General features: G+C 51.6%; 11 protein-coding genes across 11 annotated transcripts; 4 read left to right on the forward strand and 7 right to left on the reverse strand.

Annotated features, from left to right (window-relative positions):
• Positions 1–65: 65 nt before the first annotated feature.
• Positions 66–1,351, reverse strand: AA0111_g11798 (hypothetical protein; the record flags this gene model as incomplete). The annotated part of the gene is made up of 6 exons (XM_028645703.1): positions 66–387; positions 460–662; positions 709–773; positions 828–907; positions 966–1,047; positions 1,135–1,351. The coding sequence occupies 6 exons, from the start codon at positions 1,349–1,351 to the stop codon at positions 66–68; spliced, it is 969 nt and encodes a 322-aa protein (XP_028500589.1).
• Positions 1,352–1,593: 242 nt separating this feature from the next.
• Positions 1,594–2,809, forward strand: AA0111_g11799 (hypothetical protein; the record flags this gene model as incomplete). The annotated part of the gene is made up of 4 exons (XM_028645704.1): positions 1,594–1,647; positions 1,709–1,908; positions 1,967–2,131; positions 2,191–2,809. The coding sequence occupies 4 exons, from the start codon at positions 1,594–1,596 to the stop codon at positions 2,807–2,809; spliced, it is 1,038 nt and encodes a 345-aa protein (XP_028500588.1).
• A 167-nt stretch (positions 2,810–2,976) lies between these two features.
• Positions 2,977–5,496, reverse strand: AA0111_g11800 (hypothetical protein; the record flags this gene model as incomplete). The annotated part of the gene is made up of 1 exon (XM_028645707.1): positions 2,977–5,496. One exon carries the CDS (start codon positions 5,494–5,496, stop codon positions 2,977–2,979), a length of 2,520 nt encoding a protein of 839 aa, XP_028500571.1.
• Positions 5,497–6,210: 714 nt separating this feature from the next.
• AA0111_g11801 (hypothetical protein) lies at positions 6,211–8,154 on the reverse strand (the record flags this gene model as incomplete). Its single annotated transcript, XM_028645708.1, has 5 exons — positions 6,211–6,591; positions 6,640–7,036; positions 7,087–7,308; positions 7,361–7,807; positions 7,970–8,154. 5 exons carry the CDS (start codon positions 8,152–8,154, stop codon positions 6,211–6,213), a joined length of 1,632 nt encoding a protein of 543 aa, XP_028500570.1.
• A 767-nt stretch (positions 8,155–8,921) lies between these two features.
• Positions 8,922–10,767, reverse strand: AA0111_g11802 (hypothetical protein; the record flags this gene model as incomplete). Its single annotated transcript, XM_028645709.1, has 4 exons — positions 8,922–9,508; positions 9,562–9,590; positions 9,640–10,539; positions 10,595–10,767. 4 exons carry the CDS (start codon positions 10,765–10,767, stop codon positions 8,922–8,924), a joined length of 1,689 nt encoding a protein of 562 aa, XP_028500572.1.
• A 3,135-nt stretch (positions 10,768–13,902) lies between these two features.
• On the reverse strand, positions 13,903–14,619 carry AA0111_g11803 (hypothetical protein; the record flags this gene model as incomplete). The annotated part of the gene is made up of 5 exons (XM_028645710.1): positions 13,903–14,074; positions 14,155–14,279; positions 14,360–14,383; positions 14,433–14,521; positions 14,577–14,619. 5 exons carry the CDS (start codon positions 14,617–14,619, stop codon positions 13,903–13,905), a joined length of 453 nt encoding a protein of 150 aa, XP_028500612.1.
• A 453-nt stretch (positions 14,620–15,072) lies between these two features.
• AA0111_g11804 (hypothetical protein) lies at positions 15,073–15,493 on the forward strand (the record flags this gene model as incomplete). Its single annotated transcript, XM_028645711.1, has 2 exons — positions 15,073–15,124; positions 15,174–15,493. 2 exons carry the CDS (start codon positions 15,073–15,075, stop codon positions 15,491–15,493), a joined length of 372 nt encoding a protein of 123 aa, XP_028500574.1.
• Positions 15,494–15,992: 499 nt separating this feature from the next.
• On the reverse strand, positions 15,993–17,038 carry AA0111_g11805 (hypothetical protein; the record flags this gene model as incomplete). Its single annotated transcript, XM_028645712.1, has 2 exons — positions 15,993–16,965; positions 17,013–17,038. The coding sequence occupies 2 exons, from the start codon at positions 17,036–17,038 to the stop codon at positions 15,993–15,995; spliced, it is 999 nt and encodes a 332-aa protein (XP_028500573.1).
• Positions 17,039–17,331: 293 nt separating this feature from the next.
• AA0111_g11806 (hypothetical protein) lies at positions 17,332–17,529 on the forward strand (the record flags this gene model as incomplete). Its single annotated transcript, XM_028645713.1, has 2 exons — positions 17,332–17,358; positions 17,413–17,529. 2 exons carry the CDS (start codon positions 17,332–17,334, stop codon positions 17,527–17,529), a joined length of 144 nt encoding a protein of 47 aa, XP_028500576.1.
• A 1,150-nt stretch (positions 17,530–18,679) lies between these two features.
• On the forward strand, positions 18,680–21,042 carry AA0111_g11807 (hypothetical protein; the record flags this gene model as incomplete). Its single annotated transcript, XM_028645714.1, has 4 exons — positions 18,680–19,149; positions 19,196–20,029; positions 20,096–20,457; positions 20,513–21,042. 4 exons carry the CDS (start codon positions 18,680–18,682, stop codon positions 21,040–21,042), a joined length of 2,196 nt encoding a protein of 731 aa, XP_028500575.1.
• A 217-nt stretch (positions 21,043–21,259) lies between these two features.
• AA0111_g11808 (hypothetical protein) lies at positions 21,260–22,147 on the reverse strand (the record flags this gene model as incomplete). Its single annotated transcript, XM_028645715.1, has 1 exon — positions 21,260–22,147. One exon carries the CDS (start codon positions 22,145–22,147, stop codon positions 21,260–21,262), a length of 888 nt encoding a protein of 295 aa, XP_028500578.1.
• Positions 22,148–22,631: the final 484 nt, after the last annotated feature.

The following is a 22,631-nucleotide window of genomic DNA, read 5'->3' on the forward strand; positions in this document are numbered from 1 at the left end:
CTTCCTGGTGCTATGCCGACCCGCGTTGCTTACAGGGAAACACACGCTGACGTCTGTTACTCTTGCTACTGACTGTGGAGATCGGACAATATCTGCTTGACCAAAGCCTGCATGTCCTTGGCTGCCTCTCGTCCGGCCTCCAGCACCTCCTCGTGGTTTGCCTTGCCTTGACTTAGATGCTCAGTCAGTTCCGCCCTGTTCATGGACTGAATTGCTGCATCGTTTCCGCGGGCGCCTGCCTCGAGAACAGCAACGTTTGTTACTAGACTGAATGCCAGAATGCGCATTCCAGCGTGTCTGGCGACGATGATCTCGGGTACAGTTGACATACCCACAACGTCAGCCCCCAGCGTACTGAGCATTCGGCATTCTGCCCGAGTCTCATAACTTGATGACAGTCAGCAGCTGTCTGATACCCATAGCGAAGTAGAGGGGAGGAGAAGGACATGAATGACATACGTTGGTCCTGCTACAAATGCGTAAACACCCTCATGTAGCTTTCGTTGCTGCTTATCCAGCCCTAGTTTTGCCCAGGCCTTGTGCGTCCGCACCCTCAGGTCGAGGTCATAGGCATCTGATAGAGGTGGGAAACGAACGCCAAACTCCTCGATGTTAGGGCCACGCAGAGGATGAATGCCGACAAGTCCAGCCATGTTGAGATGCTAAGCACAGTCAGAGTAGGCTCAACGTCGTTAGAATGGTACGTACGTCGTTCAAGCAAACAATATCTCCTACGCGATAAGTCTGGTTAAGACCACCAGCTGCGTTTGTGACTTCCCTTCTGGTTAGCTAGTCGATTACGTTCATTGATTGGCAACTCATCATACCGATCATGGTTTCGACACCGAGCAGTTTGCACACTCGCGTGGCGAATGTGACCAGGTCCATCGAATGTCCTTCATAGAAACTGAACATATCAATATCATTGTTTCGAAACAAAGTCTCTCGATGTTTTGGTGACTCACTGTGCTCGTCCAACAAGAAGCGCGACAGGCGTCTTCTGGGGTCCAATCTGCCCAAACACAAACTTTCCAGCATGTCCTACAACTAAGCAAAGATATCAGTACCCCGCAGCTTGTGCCATGCGAAGAATCACGTCCTCGGCGATAGCATGTTTCAGTGTCCAGTACTCACCGGTACTCTTTGGAAAGTTGGGAATCGTTCCATAAGCCAATTCGACCTTGGGCTCTGGTTCAATCGTCTCGGCAAGTCCACCTAATCCAGAGCCACACACGATGGCTACCTTGGGGTATTGCAGTGCTTCTGGCAATTGTGAGCGTACGTATTTGGCCGTTTCCGTAGCGCGGGCATAGGCGTTGGGTGCAGCTGCCATGTCTGAAACGGTCTCCATCTTGAACGCTGTGGTGTTTGCTGAAACAGAGTAAAAGTAAAGAAGGTTAGAAGTACAATCCGATATCTAAAGAAATAGTCTGCCTCGTACATGTGACATTTTCGGACGGTACGACTAGGGTACAGAGGGAAGGCGGCGGCCAATTCCGATGTTGCCAAGACAGTAAGCGGAATCGTGACTAGCGCCATCGGCCCTCTGGAAGAAGTTCGATGTTGGACGTAGTGAGTGCGACGATATCAAGAATGGCCGCGCCACGATGTATGCGCTCCTTCCTGGGGCCGGCGAAGAGGGCGAAGGTACTTTTATTGCAATTACGCTGCTACAAGAGGGGTTCTTGATTGCTAATGCGCTGCACAGATTGCCCACGCCCCCCGACCATGCACACAGACTTTCTCGCGAGCGAAGAGCGGAAGAGCAGAAGAAGACAACGAGAGGGATTCGCGAGAAGACAAGGATGTCAAGCTTATGGATCAATTGAAGATGGATCTGGAGAACAGTGCTATGCCACTTGATCAGCGGTTAGAGGATGCTGGGATCAATCCGCAAGAATTCAAGACGTACGACATGCCGAACCCACTGGAGTAGCAAAGTAAGAGGCTGCTAACGATTCGACAGCCTGTACGCAAGCCAGCAAAAAGTCAATCAAGACCAAGAAGATTGGGAGCCCAAGACGCGCGAAGACGCACAACGGCGGTGGAAAGAACTACAAAACACACCTGATCACTTGGGTCTGCTAAAGATGTACAAACGCGCTGGTTTAGAACCTATCAAGCTGGCAAAGTCAGTCTCCCTTCCCAAACTCCAGTTCCAAACCCGCAGTTCGTTAACAATGGCTCCAGGGAAAACAACATCACCCTCCCCACCGACGAACCACCCCTCGATCCCAAAACCGCAGAAGCCCTCGAAGCCCTCCGAGCACCCATAAACGTCCGTGCCGTACATCTCCGCCCCTTACGCCGCACCCCCGAATACGGCGTACCAACTTGTGACCTCCAACTGCGCACCTACAACGTCCGCAACCTTCTCCTCTTCGCCGACTTCGCCGTTCGCGCAGCATACTACATGGGCCTCTGCGCGCGGGGTCCCGTTCCTCTCCCAAGGATAACTGAGCGCTGGACTGTGCCCCGCTCCAACTTCATCTTCAAGAAGTCGCAAGAGAACTTTGAGCGTATCACCATGCGCCGACTTATCCAGATTCAAGACGGGCATCCAGATGTCATCAAGGCGTGGTTGGCGTTTTTGCAGAAACACCAGTATCACGGTGTAGGTATGAAGGCGAATATCTGGGAGTATGAGAGTTTGGAGGACGCAACAAGGGCTGGGTATGAGCTCAAGGAAGGTGACTACAGTAGGAGGAGAGAGGGCAAGGTCATGGATAAGGTGGCCGAGATTTTGCAGAGGGATGGGTTCAAGGAGGCGATGAAATCCCACAAGGACAAGGTGGAGATGAGGCCATAGGACAGTTGGCTTGCATGATGTTACGTGGGATGCATTAGAGGGCTTGAATTGATGCAGCAATGTACAAACATATGTATTGAGACAGAACCTTCTTTCAAAGGAGGGATTACTTGTCCATTTCTTCTAAACATCGGGCACGTTAGATCTACAAGAGCGCACTACCAACTTCACCACTCATCCGTCTCTTCTCCAGCATACCTCCCGTCCGCCAGCAACAACTCCAACATCGCATCCAGCAACCCTCTGTGCATACCTCTCCCTTGCAGCGCTCTGACCTTGTTCAAAACCGGCTCTCCGTTATTGACGCAATTCCAGTAATCCCACTTCTTATCCATCTCAATCCACGCCTTGTCAATGATGTCCCAGAGCTTGGGATTCGGATCGATAACATCAAGTTGCGGACCTGACGAAGAAGCTGAGGAACGAGATGAAGAAGACATGAGTTCAATATGGATAGTATGCGAAGTGGGTACAGCATCCAGCGTGATGAGCGTACCATTACTTTCCTGAGTAACCTTGTGCGAAAGGACCTTTGCATGCTTCTTGGTAGTAGGGGAGGTTGTGACGCAGCGTATCTCTGTACCCTTCTTGGGTGTATGAGCCAGTAAACGGATCTTCCAAGACCGGCTCTTGGGAATGGCGTGGTTTTCAGGTGTGGTGGGGCCAATGTTGATGACGCCAGTAGATTGCTTGTAGGTAATGGGTGTATGTGCGAAGCGCACAGTATCATCGGCTGATTCTTGGCCTTCGTCGTCGATGATTGAAAAGCCGCCGTCGTCAACAAGATGCCCTGTGCCATCGTCTTCGATGAGCGTGAAGGACCCGTCTGCGCCTACAGCAAGGAGGATTTCCAGACCTTCTGGGTTGGGAGAGCCGGATTTGGGTCGGTAGGCTGCGTCGAGAGGGATTATGGACCCTTCTTTTGCGAGCACGGGAACGAAGTTTAGGGGACGGTGGACGGTGAGTTCGCCGGCACGATTGTATACAATGCCAGTAAAGATGTCGACGTAACGGCCTTCTGGGAGCCAGAGCTTCTCTGCACCAAGATGCGTAGTCTGGTCGCGTGGCTGGGTAATGGGGGCAACAATCATCTCAGAGCCAAAGCGGAACTGATTGGGTACGTTGTAAGCCTCGTCAGCCTCGGGGTGGTCCCAGTACATGGGTTGAACAAGTGGTTCATCGTCAGACGCACTCCTCGCGTTCATCGTGTACAGGTATGGGATGAGGCGGTGGCGGAAACGTAGGGTGTCTTCTACGATGACGCGTGCCTCTTCGTTGAAGCGCCAAGGCTCGCGGGGGTTGAAAGGATTGTTGTCTGAATGTAGGCGCAAAATGGGGGACCAGCAACCTAGTTGTACCCATCGTGTGTAGAGTTCGTCATTCTTGTAGCCGTGTGTATGGCCACCAATGTCGTTGCTCCACCAACCATACCCAATGTTCGACGCAGTTGCTGTAAACTCAGGCTGAAAGTGCAGACTGTCCCACGTAATGATAGCATCACCGGAAAAGCCGATCTGGTAGCGCTGGGCTCCTGGGCCACCAAATCGGGAGAGAATCAGAGGGCGCTGAGAACCACGACCACTATCAAGGAAGTGAAAGTGGTTGAGCACCCAGAGAGGGTCGACTCCGGGGATCTTGGATGTGTTGCCTTGTTGCCAGTCCACCCACCAGAAATCTACACCTCGCTCTTCATGCTCGTGGTGTACGATGTCGAAGTATGCGTCCATAAACTTTTTGTCTGTGCAGTCGAAAGGAATCGTCTGCTTAGACTGTGGGTCGATGCCAAGGTATTTGGCAACTTCGGGGTATTGTTCCTCGTGCGGTCGGAAGCCGTCTGCTGGATGTAGATTGAGCGTCAATTTCATGCCACGATCGTGCAGCTTCTTCATGAAAGCATCGGGATCGGGGAAGAGCTTCTTGTTCCATGTGTACCCAGTCCAGCCATTGACGCCACCAGGCAAATCCCATACCAGATGCCAGTCCATATCCACAACCGCCACGTTCATGGGCACGTCGTCTTTGTCGAAGTGATCGTGCAAGTCAAGGTATTCCTTCTCGTCGTAGGCGTGGTATCGACTCCACCAGTTGCCCATGGCGTATCGTGGCAGGAGAGGCTGGCTTCCTGACACAGCGTAGAAGGCGCGTATGGCTTCCCGATAGTCGCGGCCATACATGAAGATGTATTGGTCTGTCCTATCGCCACTCGTGCGTCCTGCAATCCACCCGTTATCTTCGAAGAGCATGGATTTGGTGTCGTCCAAAAGGGCCATGCCCTCTCTGGACAGCACACCAGGGCCTAGGTTGGTCCTGCCATTTACACCGTCGAGCGTACGGTTTGTGCCGCCCAGATTGGAGAGTGGCTGCCCGTATGTCCATGTGCCCGTCACGTTGCCCTTGAGATGGATCTTGAAACCGTCGGCACTGAACTTCTTCTTGTCGTATACAACGTGGAAGCGCTTGGTTACGATCTCGATGCCGTGGCCACGATCCCAGACGTAGAAGTCAGGCACGGCTAGTTTGCGGTTGATGGCGAAGGTGCTTGCGCGGTCTTCGAATCGCCCATCTTCGGCCCACTCGAAGCGCAGCAGACCGTCGGTGAGGATGGTAAAGCGGTACTTGTCGCCCGCGACAATGGCGTCCGGGTGCGCGACCGGGCGCGTCTTGAAGTCATAGCGCGCTTTCGTCATGGCTCTGTGTGGATGAGACAACACGATGTATGTCAGGTAACGCCTCTTGTGTACGTCCTGGAGGAATGTCGTGGCATTGCGGGGCGCAGCCAAATGCCGGCGGCGTCATTCATCTTAAGCACGTCCGTCTGGGGAAGGGACGGTGTGCCTGACTAAAGCACCATGGCTCCACGCGCGTGACCTCGGCTGCGTGAACACTAGACTTGTCAGGCAAGACCCCCAAAAGGTAAGTCAGCCGACTGCTCGAAATCGGCCCTGTTACCCCCAGACGGCATACCAAGGCCATAGCAAACGACTGGGGAAACGGGCACCAGACGATGATGGTGTTGCGAACCCCAAGGGTGGAGTGGGCACGCGACGGTGTCATTTGAGCTCGGAGAAACAACATCATCGCACCGCATACGAGGACACACATCTGCAATCTGAGCCTGCCGGACGACAGCCACTTAACTTGCGAGCCATCGAATAGTCAAACACCAAAGCAACCCTGGTCATCGTAAACGCCGCATTCCACCTGTCGACTTCGTGTTCTTATGACCGTTTGGGACTTTGACCAACCGTTCATGCGCCCGAGCTATACGCTACCCATTCAGAAGACGTAATGGCACCATTGGCATGTACTATCATAAGACATTACTCGCACACGCTATACATCAAAGGTGCCAGCCTAGGCAATTGCTTCATAATCATACAACATCCCATAGGTGCCTATTCCTACACAGTTTCTCGATGAACCTTTTTCTCTTTCTCACCCAACGGTCCTTCGATGCCTGCAAGGCTACTCTTCCTCCTCTTCTCGTCTCTTTGATGCCTGCTTTGGTCGAGACTTTGCGCAAACTTCGATTTGGCTCTAATCTCCGGACCTTTCCAATACACGATATAAATTGGTATCGTGACCACGAAAGCAAGGCAGGCGAGGATCGTCGAAGCATATTGCAAGGGTCGCCCCGGAATGTTCTTGTATAAAGGTGTGGAGTAAAGTGAAGCGATACCAGCGAGAGCGTCACGAGCAAGATCGTTACCACCAGTTGCCGAGGAAGCGTATGGGCCATATGCAGCGGTCTGGTAGTCGATTGAAGATTGATAGATTGCATACTAAAGACTGTTAGTAAACTCACAGCCATGATAAATCTCAGGTCTTACATTTGCCATGCCGACCATCGCCGAGAAGATCATAGGCGCAATCCAAGGAATGCCATAATCCGGTCCGAGTGACGTCCAGGCGAACCCAAACAAGCCCAAAGTTTCCAATGGTGCAAGGAACAACAACCACCAAAGTCGGGCTTCGGGTGCAACAGAATCTGGGTTTACCCGGCGCTTCTTTCGGAATTTGATTATCGATGGCATGTACGAAGCGTAAGCCAGGAAGTAGCTGAGCAAAATGGGTATAAAGGCAAGGCCAGCGCCGACAGTACCAAAGCCCCACTGTTCGTAGACTGGCCCAAAAGACTCCAGGAATGTGAATATCAAGGCATCACTAAAACCGCTGAGGAGAGATAGCCATAAGACGATTGGTTCGGTGAAGAACATGTAGAATGGTCTACGTTTTCGTTAGCACTAGGGCATCCGTGTCTTGGATCCTCTACATACCTCCAGAAGATAGTGCCGACCTCCTTGAAGCTCATCTTGTGACCGCCTCGGATCTCATTTGGACCATAAATATTCGCATCTTCACCCGTCTTACGTCGCCTCTTTGCCTCACGGTCCAGCAGGATCGTCGAGCGAGTTTCGGGGTTGCAGAGAAAGTGGACAGCCTGTACGAAGCCTCCGATGATGAGCTGAACCCAGAATATCCACTCGACCGATTTATATCTGAATGGCTGAGTTGGTGCTTGTCTATAAGTGTTGGTAGTGATGGACTCACTCTTCTACGAAGGCTCCAATGATTGCACCGACGACAGATCCGCCAACGGACGATAGAACTAGGAATGCAACCGCAAACTCTTGCTCATCTGGCTCCCACATATCGGCCAGTACGCCAAGTGTGACTGAGCCACCGGCGGTCGATAGACCTCCAAGTGTTCGACAAACCACATATGTAGCATAGTTCTTCGATAAGGCGCATGGAATCTGCCAGAGGTTGACAAGGAACAAGCTGAGTTGTTGGATGGGCCATCTGCCATACTCTTCTGACCAAGGAGCCCAAAGTTCGCATCCAATACCGTAGGCGATCAAGAAAGCTGCCTGTGGGACGCGGGCTGCTTGCTCGCTGACGCCATGATGTTCAGATACAGCGCTAACGGCATGCGAGTACATGGAAGCATTCGTGTTGATACTGATTTGGATGAAGAAGACTACGATGAGGATCTGCCTACAATATAATTACCATTAGTGTCAGACTCCAACTATCGAGACCTGGAAGAAGTGACCAAACATGGACGCTGGGTTATGGTAGGCTCCTAAGATGTCCCGCCACAGTACTCGTATGTCACGGCAAAGCGGCACTCGGATAAGAAATACAAGCTCAACTCACCATTTGCGCCAAGTTGGAAAAGAGTATCCAAGCTTGTCCCAAGCATCACTGTCTTGAAGCTCGACCTTGTCGTCTTTGATAATTCGGTCCGTCTTCTCTTGATCCATCTCTTTGCCTTGACCATAGTCAGGGTCACGCTCTGTGTCAGGCACAGCAGTCGCCTTGCCTGCTTCTACAGTAGCCATTTTGAAGCTTGAAGGCACGCAGTAGGAAGGAAAAAGAAGTGTATGAGATGCACAATACGAAGAGAGGAAAGGAGATATACATAACACTTTCTCACCCGCAAAGCCTACATTCACCCGTCTCTTGCTCTTTCCCATGCGACATTAGGTTACCTACCTATTCCACCCTGCCTCTGATGTCAAGAGGCGGCTGGCTCTCTCTGCGGTAAGCTTTCTCCTCCAATGTGAGGCTTGTTACTCAAAGCCAAGGGCTTGTCTTCTTACACAGCCAAGAACAATCAACTGATCGCGGGGTATACAAGGTGCATCGACCGATGATGGGAAACGGGATGTGCGACACGTTTCCCATGTTTGGTCGGTGCGCATGTTGGGCCAAGAGGAAGGATGAGGCATGGCGTCATAGGCGTTCCGTATGCTGCTGCTATACGGTGCTGACCAGGAGCTCGGATCTTCTTTCACACTTCGCTTGTATTGCAGTGTGCCTGGCGCGCTGCTTGACGTCGAATATATGATGTCACAAGTTGCAAGAGGTAGTATAGGAGAACTGAAGGTCGACGCGACATCACACCGTGCCAGGTCCGCGGTATACTGCGGGGACCTGATGAAACGCACACGACGCCGGAGCTCAACAGGGTAGTGGCAAGCCACGACATTGGCGTTGTGGTCAGTCCAGCATGCACACTGTGGCAGAATGAACCGAAATTATTATTATGGCTAACGGCTTATTTGCCCTTGGACAGCTGGACTATACATTTCATCGTCGTGCATTGCTACCTTCCCTGCGGGCTCAGCAGTAACGCCGTTATCGCGTCGACACACGCATAAAATCTCTGTCCAACCTCTGGCTGGGCCAGGTACGCCGATGTCTTTTCTTTGATTAGATCCTCGTGACTCCACTCCTCCAGTGGCACATCTTCCAGTCCTGTCACATCGAACCGAAAGTACTTCATCCAGTTCCGCTCCATTAGTGCCGCATGTTCGGCCTCAAATTTCTCGCCCCAAGTCCTTGCTTCGGCCTTCCTATCCTCCACGCTGTTTGCCATCTCAGGGATTTCATTTTTCCGATCGAGACCGGCGCCGGTTCCGACTGAGACGATGATCATCATGTCGTTGGCGTATCGGAAAAGCTTTCTACACTCGTATAGAATATCGCGAATCGGATTGTTCTTTGTAGTCCCATGGTCGACAAGGCCTTTTTCAATCACGAAGCGTTGCGGGACGCCGGGCTCGGATTGCACGTATCGTGGGGCTGCAGAAGTTGCTTTCATCGCTTGCCATATGGGCATGTTTGGTTCCAAGTCCGGTCCAGTTATGCGCCGTGTTTGATATGATCGTATCAGAGCAGCTTTGTTGGTGCCTTCTATAGGTTAGTGAAAGCAACCTCATTATTTCGTCCCAACCTGTACGTACCGATATCCATCTGTGTCGTGATTGCGAAACTGTACCAGGTCAGAATGTTTGTCCAGCTCGTGATTATATTTTGCTTACACATCGCCGGAGTCTGGCCGTCCATCTAGGAGTGCTTCGTCTGAAGTGCCTAACTCTTTCTGAATCACGTTTTTGATCTCTTGCTCCAGTGCTTTGTCGTCAACATCTTTCAGCTGTGCATGAGGGTCAAGATATCTGAAGTAAGCTCTCTTGTTCTCGAACACTTGTTTGGCAATTTGCTTATATGCTTCTCTAGCCCGGTGAGCTTGCATGCGAAGCCGACATAGCATGATGGCTATTATTCCACCAAGAGAACTGCCACCCGTCAAATCAAAGATCTGATGGCTGTCGAGGCGCTGTCCAACTTTGATACATATCGCATTCACCAGCGATTCGACTAGAAGGAGAGCAGACAGTCCCCGAATTCCGTCGCCGTCGATAGAGAGCAGGATCTTTGTCTCTCTCGTCCTCGAGAGAATCGCTTGTGGTGCTGGTATTGGGTTTGCTGATTGATCACGGAGAGCAGGATCGATGTACTGTGAAGACGGTGCATGCGCATTAGTGTGATCTGGGTGAGTATTATTTTCCAGAGCTGTCTGGGCGGTAGGGGCTGGTTCTGGCGGCATTGTAGTAGAACCAATCGGCGCGGTAGGCTGATATGCGTATGGAGAGGCATAGACGTTTGCAGTTGTCGCGGATGAAGGCGTACTGTGATCTCGTGGCGATCCTGGAGGAGCATGCTCGACTACCGTAGATGGGGAAGGTGTCATGAGGCCCGCTCCTGTGGTTTGGTTGACATTTGGTAGAGATGGGTTGTGGCCGTGCAATGGGGCTAGTGGGGGAGGACCCGTGGAAGAGGGAGGCGGAGATGGCCATGGAGTATATCCAGAGTAAGGATCCCGAACGAGTCGCAATTCTGCTTCTTCCGCGACGCGTCGGACATCTGGATCCTGGGCCTTGCTTGGAGACGTTAGTTCCGTATACTGGGATATCTAGGAAAAGAAGCGCAGCGTACTACTTCACGTAGCTAACGTCCCAAGGCTCCCAGCGACCCGACAACAAGAATTGTATCGAGGTAGGAAAAGCGGAGTCATGGAAATAGTGTGTGCCCTCCACTGCTGAGTAGCGAACACAGGTAAAGTCCACCGGAGTCCACGACATGCCGTTGTGCGAGTGGTTAGGACGCATAACAGTGGACGAACCGGTAGACTGAATGCCAGATTTGAGGCAGCAATCAGCCTTGTACTGACATCTAGTGAGAACAGCGGTGGATCAGACGGCAGTCCTAGGAAACATGCGGTAAGCCACTAGCTGCCGAAGGGTGTTAGACTGTTAATCAGGATGAAGTCGCTTCTCGAGAAGGCTGTTGTATAGCCAATCGCTACGCGTCAAACGACCCGCCTACAAGGTATGTGCAGCGCCAGCTCGTTAAAAATGCTGCTATGCGTAGCGCATCAGCGACAACGCGGCCGCGTTTGACCGGCCAGGCGAGGCCCTTTACACGCAACGTGTATGGACGAAGCCGCTCGGCATATGGGCAAACAGATGGATCTGTGAGACAAGGGCTTCGTGATACCCAGCTTATCCCTGCTTGTGCGTCTGATACGGGAGGCTACTGTAGGAAACGCGATCTGATCGATCGAACGACAAGCTCCATCTACCATTGAACATGAAGAGACGGTATCCAAGGTGTGCAGTACGAGTCGGCAGGGCAATTGCCGTGCGTTGGTGATGAAGAAGGACAATTCGCTAGCCACTAGTGCATGACCAGCGTTGGATTGGGCCACGCCCGCGGCCCGCAGCGTTCCGCTTGCTCGGCTGTCCCCCTCAACAGCTTTTCGCGCTTCAGCCACATATGGCACATTGGTAACACAGATCCAGATCTCGCTTCTTGCGGCCTTGAGCCCAAGGTTGAGTTTCTATTAGTCGGATTTTGCATGAGCAGCCGATGGTCACGTCTCGGAACAAAGAAGCAATTTGGTGCCACCTGGACGACGTTTAAGGAATCTAGCCCCTCAGCTCCCGATTCTATTTGGATACGAATACCTTTCGTCCAGTACCGACATGGAGCTGAACAAAAATCCACTCGGCGCTTTTTCGAATCTAGCAAGAGAACTGCGCGACGACATATGGTACTATGCACTCACCGATTCAGCGATCGTATACCATGCAATCACAGAAGCAGTGCCACTCCCGTTGCTAGGTTGTTCAAAAGTCATTCGTGAGGAAGTTCTACCCGTAATACTTCGAGAGAGGAGCGTCACGTTTCAGACACATGCCGCACTATCGAGCTTGCTTGCGGATTGCAAGAGCGAGAAATCAGACGCGACAACCCATGAAACATCCACAGCACTAGTTCAGGCTAGACTGCCAAAGAAGATACGACTTTCGCTATTCTGTAGCGACTACCAGGCGTATAGGATGGCCAAGACCTCTCTAGAGAGGTCATTTATAGACGAAATCGGACGTGTTCCCGAGGAGCATTATGAATCGGAGCTTGACGGTTGGCGGGAGGCACTCCAGCAGTATCCCATTACACATCTTACAACAGTAACTTTGGACTGCACTTTGAGTCCAAGGTACTACGGCGGACCTGGTGATGCACCTCCAGGCATGACGAGGTTCACCAAGCGCGTGGCGACGCGTATTCGCATGGGGTCAAAGGGGAGATGCCAATGTTTACTAGTCGCGCCGTCAGCGACCTTGCGCCAGCTCATGTGGCACGCTGGCACTGGATCGCTTCTGAGGGAGTGGACACCGGCTGACGACGGGTGGTCTACACAGAAGATAGAAGCTTTTGACTCTTCTTTTTCCGCAGCGCCAGTTGATGATGATCATACGCTTCGTCAAGCTTCGGAAGGGCTACTCACTTTCTCGAATATACGACAGCCTGCTGATAACCCGTCCCCGTCTGCAAATCTGACGACATACCATTATGAACAAGGCCAACCTAGGATGCGGAAACGAAGAAGGACACACCGCGATTCCTGATGATACTCTAGACTGTTGATGGATGTAAGGGAACACGCATGAACACTTGGAGGTAGGAGTTGTATGTAAGCTGTCTGGATATCTTGAATGAAGATCGCCAGAAAGTGCTCGCAAAGACAAAATGTCGAAGTGCAACTGAAGTATTTCCAGTGCGTTATTTAGGTACTGCATATAACAATAAGAGATGGGGTGATTAGTTGCATGACGCATCGTGGGGCATGGCCACAAAAAAAAAGGCGAGATGTTTGTCTCTACTATGTCCGAGCCAGCCACCACGTGATTCACTGCACCAGAGCAAAAAAGAAAAAGAAACGCATGCTATACTCTCCAGCGGGGAATTGAACCCCGGTCTCCCGCGAGTTGCCAGTGATGGTGACAAGCGGAAATACTGACCACTATACTACTGAAGATGACAACCCCTGAGAGGCTGAGTAGATAATTCGATGGAGAAATGCAAAATTATGATATACTAATACATATTTCCGAATCACACAAGCGACGGCTGTTCAAGACCAAGACCCACCCGCAGCCCTAGGAAGATAATAGCCCGGTTGTTTATCAAATGGCCTTGTGTCATTCACCGAAAATCTCAGTCGGATGGTCTGTGCCCTCGTCCCCTGTAGCCTCCCAACAGCACAACGACGTGAGCAAGATAATGTTGGAAGAGAGCAAGATTCGTCTTTTCTACGTCTAGTTTTCATACAAATTTTGAATCTTCGTTATGCCTTAAACAAGGGTGTACCGTTGTGCAAGTTGTTTGGTATAACAGAGCTGTCCAGTCTTTTCCCGAAAAGGGCATGGCCTCACTCTGGTGCATGAAGTTGTCTTACTCTACTCTGATAGGTGCCTTACGCTTGCACTGCATGCTGGTAGAGGAAATAATCACACGCCTCACGTCTTGTATATCTAGAAGCTCAATCTTCGACGTCTACAACTTAGTTTGGGAATATAATTGGACAGATTTCATTTGTTCTCCACGATGCTCAAATTGCAATGGCGTATTGTATTGGTTGTACGTCCCACGTGAATAATACGATGAGCGCTTCTGGGCACGGGCACGGTCTGGGTGACACTTGGAGAACGTCTTTCGCGAGAATCACTTCGCAGGATGGTGTGCACATCCAGCATTGAAGCGGCAGGACCGGCATATGGTTTTCGAAGCATATTCATTTCTCGCCGAGTCAATTCGTCGTGAAGACTCTAGCTTTATTCGTTCATGCAACCCATGCTCATTTCATTTCATGAGCTCCGAATCCCACAGAAGATGATGAACCGAATGAAGTAAAACTCCGAACCAATTCACATGCACCACGCTCTTCAGTATCTCATAATCTATGCCTCCTTGGACGCGGCCTGGGCCTTAGCACCCCTGGCCTTGGCGGGCTTGGACTCCTTGACGGGCTTCTGGCTCCTGCGGATGGCGGAGGCCTTAGCGACGGCGTCCTGGCGGAGGTCGGGGCGGTAGTTGCGCTTGGTGGTGGAGTTGACGATGGCGGAGTATGTCCTACGTTGGTCAGCAAGGGATTCTAGAGTACGAAGTGGTTGCGGTCGTTCGAACAATCCCGTGGACTGGAGAGGACGTACTTGCGGGTGGATCGGCTGGGGCCGAAGGTGGTGGTCTGGATGGCAGACGCGGGCTGGTGGTGCTTGTCGGCCTTCTTGACGAGAAGAGTGACACCACCCTCCTTGCCAGGGATGACACCGATGGCCTGTTCCAATATTGTCAACATTGCCCTTTTCTTCAATTCGCACATATGCGCGGCGCATTCGCGGTTCGTTGTGGTCGTACCTTGTTGGCGATCGAGCCCTCGTTCTGAGCAGAGTCAGTCCATTGTCCTCACAAATCCAACACCCATGCGTACCTTGCGGCTGTACACGTTCCTCAGGTTAAGAGGATCGCGCGAGAACTGGACACCGTTCGCCCTCTTGACGAGCGTGGAGCTGCGTCCCTCTGCCATATGTCAACCCCAGTTCCATACCAATTCGTGTCCCAGTCTTTCACTCACTGGTAACCTCCCAGGCAAGATCGTGCGAGATAGTGGTGGCCATTGTGTCTGTATGGAATGTGGATACGGACGATGTCGATTGCTTGACGTTAGGAAAGTTCGCCAATATTGAATGGATGGCCCTCGTCTGCATTACCGCATGCGCTTAGTGCGTGTTTCGGGGATGGATCAACATGCGCGCCGATGCCAAGGGCGGAGCGGAGCGGGAGGTGTGACGACGCATTCACGCGATATGGGGCGGTGCAGCCGAGCGTCTTTGTCCGCGACTCCGTGGTTACGAACCATCGTCGTGTCAAGCCAACTCTTCCTAATGCCTTTATTCTGAAAGGCTCGCATCTGGATTCCATCGCCAACTTCACTTCACATCCGTTTCTTTTGTTTGTCAGTTCCTGGGTCTCTTGTTGCGCCCTCGCAGTCCTCACACACAATCCCGAAGACCTCCGCTGTGTCGCATACCTCATAAACCTTTGTAAAAGCTTCAAACAGCATCTTCGTCATGGCCTACATCCTCTACTCCGTATCATTCATCGTGCTGGTGATTGCGACAGGTAAGCTACCTTAGATATCACGCTTGCGACACAGACTAACACCGCGCAGCTGCCTACTTCACCCGGCACCGCTGGATACACCTCCTTCCCATCCCTGAACCCATCTACACGCGCCTGCCATCCTCGTTCCGCGACGATATTGAAGCCGGCCTTTCGTCCTCAGCATTTGACTTGAGTGGGAACGTGGAAGCCGGTGATTCGCGCCAAGGCCTGGATGACGCGGGGAAGAAGGAAGTTATGCGTATCATGAAGCGACGAGGTGTCGACTTCGACGAGGCCCGCAGAATATACATGCAGGACAGGTTCAAGAAGAACAACATCGGAGCGGACGGGATACCCCGCGACCCCAAGTTTGTCAGCTTTTCATGACCGTAGCAAGTGGGTATAATAGGGGGCGACACGCTTTTCACAGGACTGTCATAAATCGTTTCCTTTGTTGGAGTTTGGGCATATTACTATATTTCCTTTGTTGCCTTTAGTGGCCTATCTGTCTGACATGCTCATGGCGGGTATCTTTCTGCAGGTATGAGTTTGGACGCCGATATCTTTTGTATCCTGATCTTCCTAGTTCTGCGTCTCTTCTTTCGCTGACCTCAGCAGCGCCTCTTCGAATCAACTTTCCATGTTCCTGTATTCTATCCGCAATTTGGTGAATACCATGCTTTTCAATCATGACCATGTCCTTCCCTGCTGGTTCCTACTAGCCGATTGGCACTCTCCCCAAGGAGGTCGTCATCAAAGCGACAATCCTTGACTCCTCACTGCCCAGCGCCGGTCAGATCGACTTGAGAAATACCCCAGGGTGTGACGCCCGCTTTTGTAGCGAAAAGTGGTGTTGCTGTAATCTGTCCGTTCACGCCTCTTCTATTTACCTCGGTGCCTGTGCGTAACCAGGAGGTGCTCCAAAGCCAGGTGGTGGGCCGCCAAAGCCCGGGGGTGGGCCGTTGAATCCGGGTGGAGGAGGGAAGAAATTGGTTGGAGCGCCGCTTGGTGGGCGAGCGGGCAAGCCAGATGGGGGTGGCGGAAGACCTGGATGACCAACAGGAGCTGCGGAAGGAGGTCGACCATAGCCTCCAGGTCCGTTAGGAGCATAACCAGGAGGTCCACCAGGAGGTCCATATCCTGCGCCGGGCCCACTTGGTGCACCAGGTACACCTCGGCCATCCACGCCCATGGCTGGTCCAGTTGGTGCAGCACCTGGAGGAAGTTGGAAAAGATGTGCTGGCAGCGGTTGTACTGCAGGGGCGACTCCGTGAGCCTTGGCCTGTTTCGCCAGCATACGCTCGGCTTCGTCTCCGTGTCGCTCACCCTTTCCATCCTTCTTGTACGCATACTGAACCGTAATCTGCTTGCTCATGATATACTGGTTGTGCATGCTGGCGATAGCCGCGTCGGAGGATTCGAAGTCGCCGTACGAGATGAAACCATAGCCCTTGGATGCGCTCGTGATGTCGTCGCGCGCAACCTTTGGCGCATTCACCAGCGGTCCAAAACGGCCGAACGTGTCGTACAGTGTCTTCTCGTCCACTCCAGGATCAAGGTTACCGATGAACAACTCCGCGCCAATCTCTACGTTCTTCTGCTTGTCTGCTGATGCCTTGTTCACGCGGATTCTGCTTCCATACAGAGCGACGTTGTTCATTATCTTGGGCGCGTAATCTGCCTCGGATTCTGTGTGGAACTCTACGAAGCCGAATCCTTGATGTTGCCCGTTGACGCGATCGACGGGCATATTGACGTTCCGTACTCGGCCAGCGTTGAGCATCAGCTCATGAAGGATGCGGGGTGTGACGCGCTCATGGAGATTTCCAACGTAGACTGTTGCTTCCTTATTTTGTTCCCTGCGCATGCGTTAGCATATGTTAAGTCGTGGAATGTTGCAACTTACCAGTGACGCGCACTCGGGGCCGACATTGTGAGAGTTACGAATATATGTGCTTATCGTCTTGTATCCCGAGTCGCAATGTATGCCCAGGCGATTCAGTCAGAGTCGTAAGGCGTCGTGAATGGAGTATGGTGTCAAAGACTAGGTGAATGTATCTCGAAGATATTGGAGCTCTAGTCTGAGCCTGCGCTAACACGCATGCGGCTAACACCAAAACTTTGAGCTTTACGCATCATCGCAACATCGTTCGCTAAGACCCGCCGTCACCCATTCCTTCACACGCCTCGACTTCCTCAACCCCAGGGCCGACCACACATACACCATGTACCAACTTTCAGAAGAGTCCAAGGTATGTCATCATGCGCAATTGTTGGCTCGACGAACTTCCGCTGACTCCAAGCAGGAGCGCATCGCGCGCATCATCGATGTTTCCCGCGTCGCTATTCACTATGGCTACCTGCCTTTGATTCTATACCTTGGATACTCCCAAAGCGTGCCCAAGCCGTCTCTGATCCGGTGAGTACACTAGCCGGCCTCGATCGTTTCCACAAGAGCACAGCAGATGCCACTCCTTGGGTTGGAAAGCAGTACGGGCTTTGAACGTCGGCCCAGCCACTTCTCAGATGCCAGAAAGGGCCAGTGGAGTTGCGTTCATGAGATCCTCCCACACGTGCGACTAGTCAGGCAGGCAGAACCCACAGAAGAGTGTTGTACGGGCATTCACACGGGGGAAGCGGCCTCCCGATTCTCAAGACGCTCGCTTACATACTGGATTTGGAATTCGCCATTCTGTCTTGTTTCTGTCGAACTCAATGGAACATTAGCTAATTGCCTTAGTCTCTTCTCACCACTTGCATAAGCACCAAATGACGATATGACAACGACCTGCGATTCACTGTACAATACTATACACTCTAGGCGCATGGGTTCTTGGGTACGACATCTACGCGATGGTCGGGAAAAAGGTCTATAGATGTACCCTGGGTTCCAAATTTCCTCTACTCTATCAAGTCGCTCGGTAGTCGGCAAATCTTATCCCACATGAGGTGGGATCTGTACATGTACATCAGAGCCTTTAATACAGATTGACGGTACCCTGCAGCACGGCTGGCGCCATGGCGTGGCCGGTCCGAGGGGTAGCCCGCTTTTTGAACCAAACACATCCGTCTTGCGTATGCGTGTCACAATTGCTGGAACTTGCACAGTCCAAGCTTACGCTTGTGTTGGTCTTGATCGAGCCCAGCGCTCGTTGACAGGTATTGACAGCTACGCGGGGCAGATTGCCGGTTGTGTGGTCGACAGACAGACGCCAATGATGATGCGCTACCTGACCCACGTGGTATCCCCGTCGAGCACCACAACCCATGCTCCTCCCTTCTCAACCTTTGTCGACTGGAATATCCAGCCATCGGTCTCCACAACACAGTCGCTATGGAGTCTTATATCCAGGCGCATGGCGCTGGGCCTGCCCTAGGCTGCATTGCGAACGTCTCAATAGCCCCCACGGTTCCCGCACCCACAGTATATCGCGAGCCTCCCCCGGGTGTCCCGTCCCTAATTCTTGGACCTTATGGAAACCCCCAATCGTTATCGGCATCTTTACCTGTGTGTTGTTCACATACCTGGTTGAATATTTCAAATTTGTGCATGATCCGTCATCATCCGCCACCATGACCGTCCCCAGCATTGGTGACATATTGATGCTGTCGCAGAAAGCTTGGAAAGTTGGACGAACGTTTTATGCTTGCCAGAAAGACGCGCCACCGGAGCTTCACTACGTCGAGACAGAAGTCGGTAGCCTCGCAAAAGCCCTAAAATTACTGGCGGAGACGCTGCACACCGAATATGGAGGTGAACTATTCCAGAGCGCTTGTCAGGAAACAAAAGATGGCATTGGCGCAATCCTGAGATCTTGTCAACAGAAGGTGGACGATCTTGACTCGCTGATTGACCAATACCAAGTTATCAGAAAACACCGTACTGTTGGCGGTTTCGCAATTGAGCGTTCATGGAGTGATCTGGTCTTAACCTCTTACAAAACAATGATCTGGACGACTGAGGGCGGGGACCTTGCCAATTTGCGGGAGATATTACAGACGCACACAAGCTCTATCACCGTTCTGGCTGAAGCACTACAAAGGCTAGTGATGCAAATCTCATGCACTCCGTTTACTGACGTAGTATAGCAAGTCTATGACTCGTCTTGAAAGTGTAGTTACGCCAATGGCAGAACGGGTTGATCATATGTACCACTCGACTGGAAGTCTCGACCAGCAGCTGGACGAGGTACATCGTTTGGTGGAGAATCTGGCTGTCGCGTCACAGGACTCGCATGTGCCACCTGTACCGGCAAGAAATCCTGCGCGCTCACCAACCACTGAAGCAGCGAATCCACTGAGTCAGAGTATCCATACTTTGTCTCCACCAAAGTCCCCGCCTAGAGATCCAGAAACCAAAGTCTCTCTCCCTCGGATCGCTCGGTGTCCAAGGTCACCAAAGCAGTCCTTACTGGTCGAACATGATGACGAAGCCCCTGTTACATCGTCTCCGATGAGGACTATATCTACCTCAAGAGCATCATCACCCAATCAGAAACGAGTGTCAGAATTCAGCTTCGGCGGTTCATCGCTACGGTACTCTAGTAGCAGTTATGCATCGTCCGACGCCGGCACGAGTTCAGCCGGATGGCAGAGTCCATCACCATTACTTCACGAAGCTCACCTTAGCCGACATCAATCGACGTCGACTAAGAAGACATCACCTCTCCCACGCACACCGGAGGTACCTGGGTCGGGTCAAAAGAATGACACTCGCCATCTAACGTTGCTTCCACCTCCAGCGATGAGGCTGGGTCCACCTCACGAGCTTGAGAGAACATCCACGCAAACTTCACAGGCTAAGTTAAGCCCATTTCCTTCGTCGCCAGAGATCATGAAACTCCACAGAAGCTCCACCACGGCTAGTCAGAAAGCGGCCTTTGAGAAAGAAGCTTTTCGCAACTCTGCTATCTTGTGTGATGTGTAAGTCAAGTTTTTCTGGGTCTCATTCCTTCTATTTTGCTAGATTGGCCTACTGACTGCCACTAGCCGCGGTTCGCTCGTGGAGTATTCACACAGAATCAACCAAGACGACCCCAGAGACGTCGAGATGATCCAAGCTTCTGAAGAATGCAGGATCGCCGTTGTACGGAAACGCGTAACTGACCCCGAGACAAGGTCGGTGCGCGTTGTGACGTCCGTTTGGGCGTTTAGTGATGACAACACTACGCGTGTAGAGCTACGTATGGAGGACGATCAAATGTACATTCCGTACTCTAGCTACTTCAACCCAGCCAAAGTCTCAATTACTGTACCCTGTGAACTCAAGTTTCACGATATCAAGCATGGCAACCGGCCTGCACGGACAGAGAAAACAAGTTGGGTCAATTATGTTTTCGACTCGGGACAGGGTAAGCTATCGGGATAACTCCTTCGAGAGATGAGGTTAGCTAACAGTGTACCTAGCGGCAGCAATGTTCCAAAACGAACTAATGGGTCGCACCCTTCTCGCCACCTTCCGGACAGAGAAGACAATGCGCATTCACGAAGGTCTTTCCAAGTCTTTCTCCTATGCCGAGCAAATGTGTGGCCTCGAGAATCTACGGGTTTGGGAAGACAACGATACAGGCGCCATAATCGCCCTGATCCACTTCTCTGCCGACTTCAGAGATGGTTATCTAGCCTTTTACCTCAACTCCTCTGTCAACCCTATCAAAGTGAAAGACGACGGTAACAGAGAGGTGAAAATCAAGGGTCTGAGAGTGCCGATCGACAGAGGTGATCGCGCGATGAGGAAAGATAGTGTTGCTGAGGCTGCGGTCAAGGGAAAAGGAAAGGAGAAGGTGGAGATTGAGAAGGCGGTGGAGAAGGGAAAGGTCATCAGTGGAGCAAAGATTGAGTTTGCGACTGACATGGAGAAGAAGGAGTTTCTGGAAATGTGTAAGGAGATGCAGAGGAATATGATTGAGCTACCGGATCTGCTGGGTGTTAATTGAGGTGGATGCGAGGGAGATAAATCATCTAAGGTGTTGGTTCATTAGATACAGCCCACAACGACCGAGGTGTATACTTTCTCCGTCTCGGACCTGCGAGAATATAAAAGTCCATCTTTTGACCATCCACTTTTGACGTTCAAATTATCAGTGGACCAAGACCTTCATGCTTGTTGAATTTTTACCGTTTGAAAGTTTAGTACAACATCCGGGTACCATCTCAAGTATCCCACTCGCCCTCCGTCCAGAATTTATCATGTGTTTCCTTGAACCTTTTGTCTATATGACTGGCACCAAAAAACTGTGGTGAAGATAGAAAGCAACCGGAATCAAGGCGCTTCTCCAGATTGATATCGATTCCTCGGCGGACAGCTGATTCCTGTCGTGCAGATACGGTGGATAGAGTATGGATCGCAACCGAAAAGATTTTCGGAGAAGCCGTACGATTGACTACGGAGTTGCCAAACGCATTCAATGCAATTGTCGTACCTGTCTCGACATTGGCGCCCTTCGTCAGGGTGATGGCGAAGATAGGTTTCCAACAAGTCCTTTCGCCGCGAATATGAAGGATGTATCCAGATTTGCGAACGAAGTTCACCAGAGTACGGGCTGCTTCGCCCAGTGTACCACCCTCCATGACATACCCGTGTTTAGTGAGTAGAGAGCATATATCGTACGTGCACTTGGGAAAGGCGGCCTCAAACTTTGTATGTTGGTTCGTTTGGATGCGAGAGTACCATTCAGAGATTGTATTGACCGGCCCCTTCTCGGCTCCAAGAAAGTAAAGAGCTCGAGTATCGGCTTCGATTCGAGGTGTTATGGAACCCAGGAGAGGGATATGACTCTCGTCGATTCGAATGGGATGAATCTTCAGCCTAGTCTTGAGGATGATCGCTTCGGCTTCATCTTCAATCATCTTGCATGTAGCAAGCATAGCTGTGGGTGCAGTATATCTGATGATTGTAAAGCTACTCGTAGTGTCTCCATTGCCGTTGCGCTTGACGTATCGGGTACGAAAGGTGTAATTCGGCATAGGCTTGTAGATCATGATTCGCAACTCAGCCGGTAAGTCAAGCAAGCGGAAGGACTGAGAAGCCTTGTTCGCCATGACTGCGGCGACCGCTGTCTGGCAGAGGCAGTACTGCAGACGCGAAGACACGAAGTCAGTATATGTCTCCCATATGTTTCGTACAATGACACCTTACCCTGTTCTAGTCGATGTACTTGCGGTCGAAGGCCGGATTCCGATTGCGACCTCTGAAGGTTGGGAGAAGGTAATGTAGTAGTAAGTAAGCTGTGGCAGAAGAGAGTCTGCTTGAAGTAAGTGCAAAACGCACGGACTGTTGGTCACCTAGAGAGACCGAAAGTAAGTGAAGGTGGAGGAGGAAATCTCGAATAGAGAGAGTGTGTGTAGACGACAGTGAAGTGAGACTACCGTAAGCGAGAGAGATGGTGAGAGATGAGATTGGTGCCTGCCCAGGGGTGGCTCTTGATCAAGGCACAGTGATCTTGTCGTCAAGACGCTGGACACTAGAAGTGACCAACTAAGTGATTATGACTAAGTTCAATAATTCTTCCTATCTGTGTGGTAT

Source organism: Alternaria arborescens, assembly GCF_004154835.1.
Source record: "Alternaria arborescens strain FERA 675 chromosome Unknown contig_58, whole genome shotgun sequence".
In the NCBI taxonomy this organism is placed as follows: Eukaryota; Fungi; Ascomycota; class Dothideomycetes; order Pleosporales; family Pleosporaceae; genus Alternaria; species Alternaria arborescens.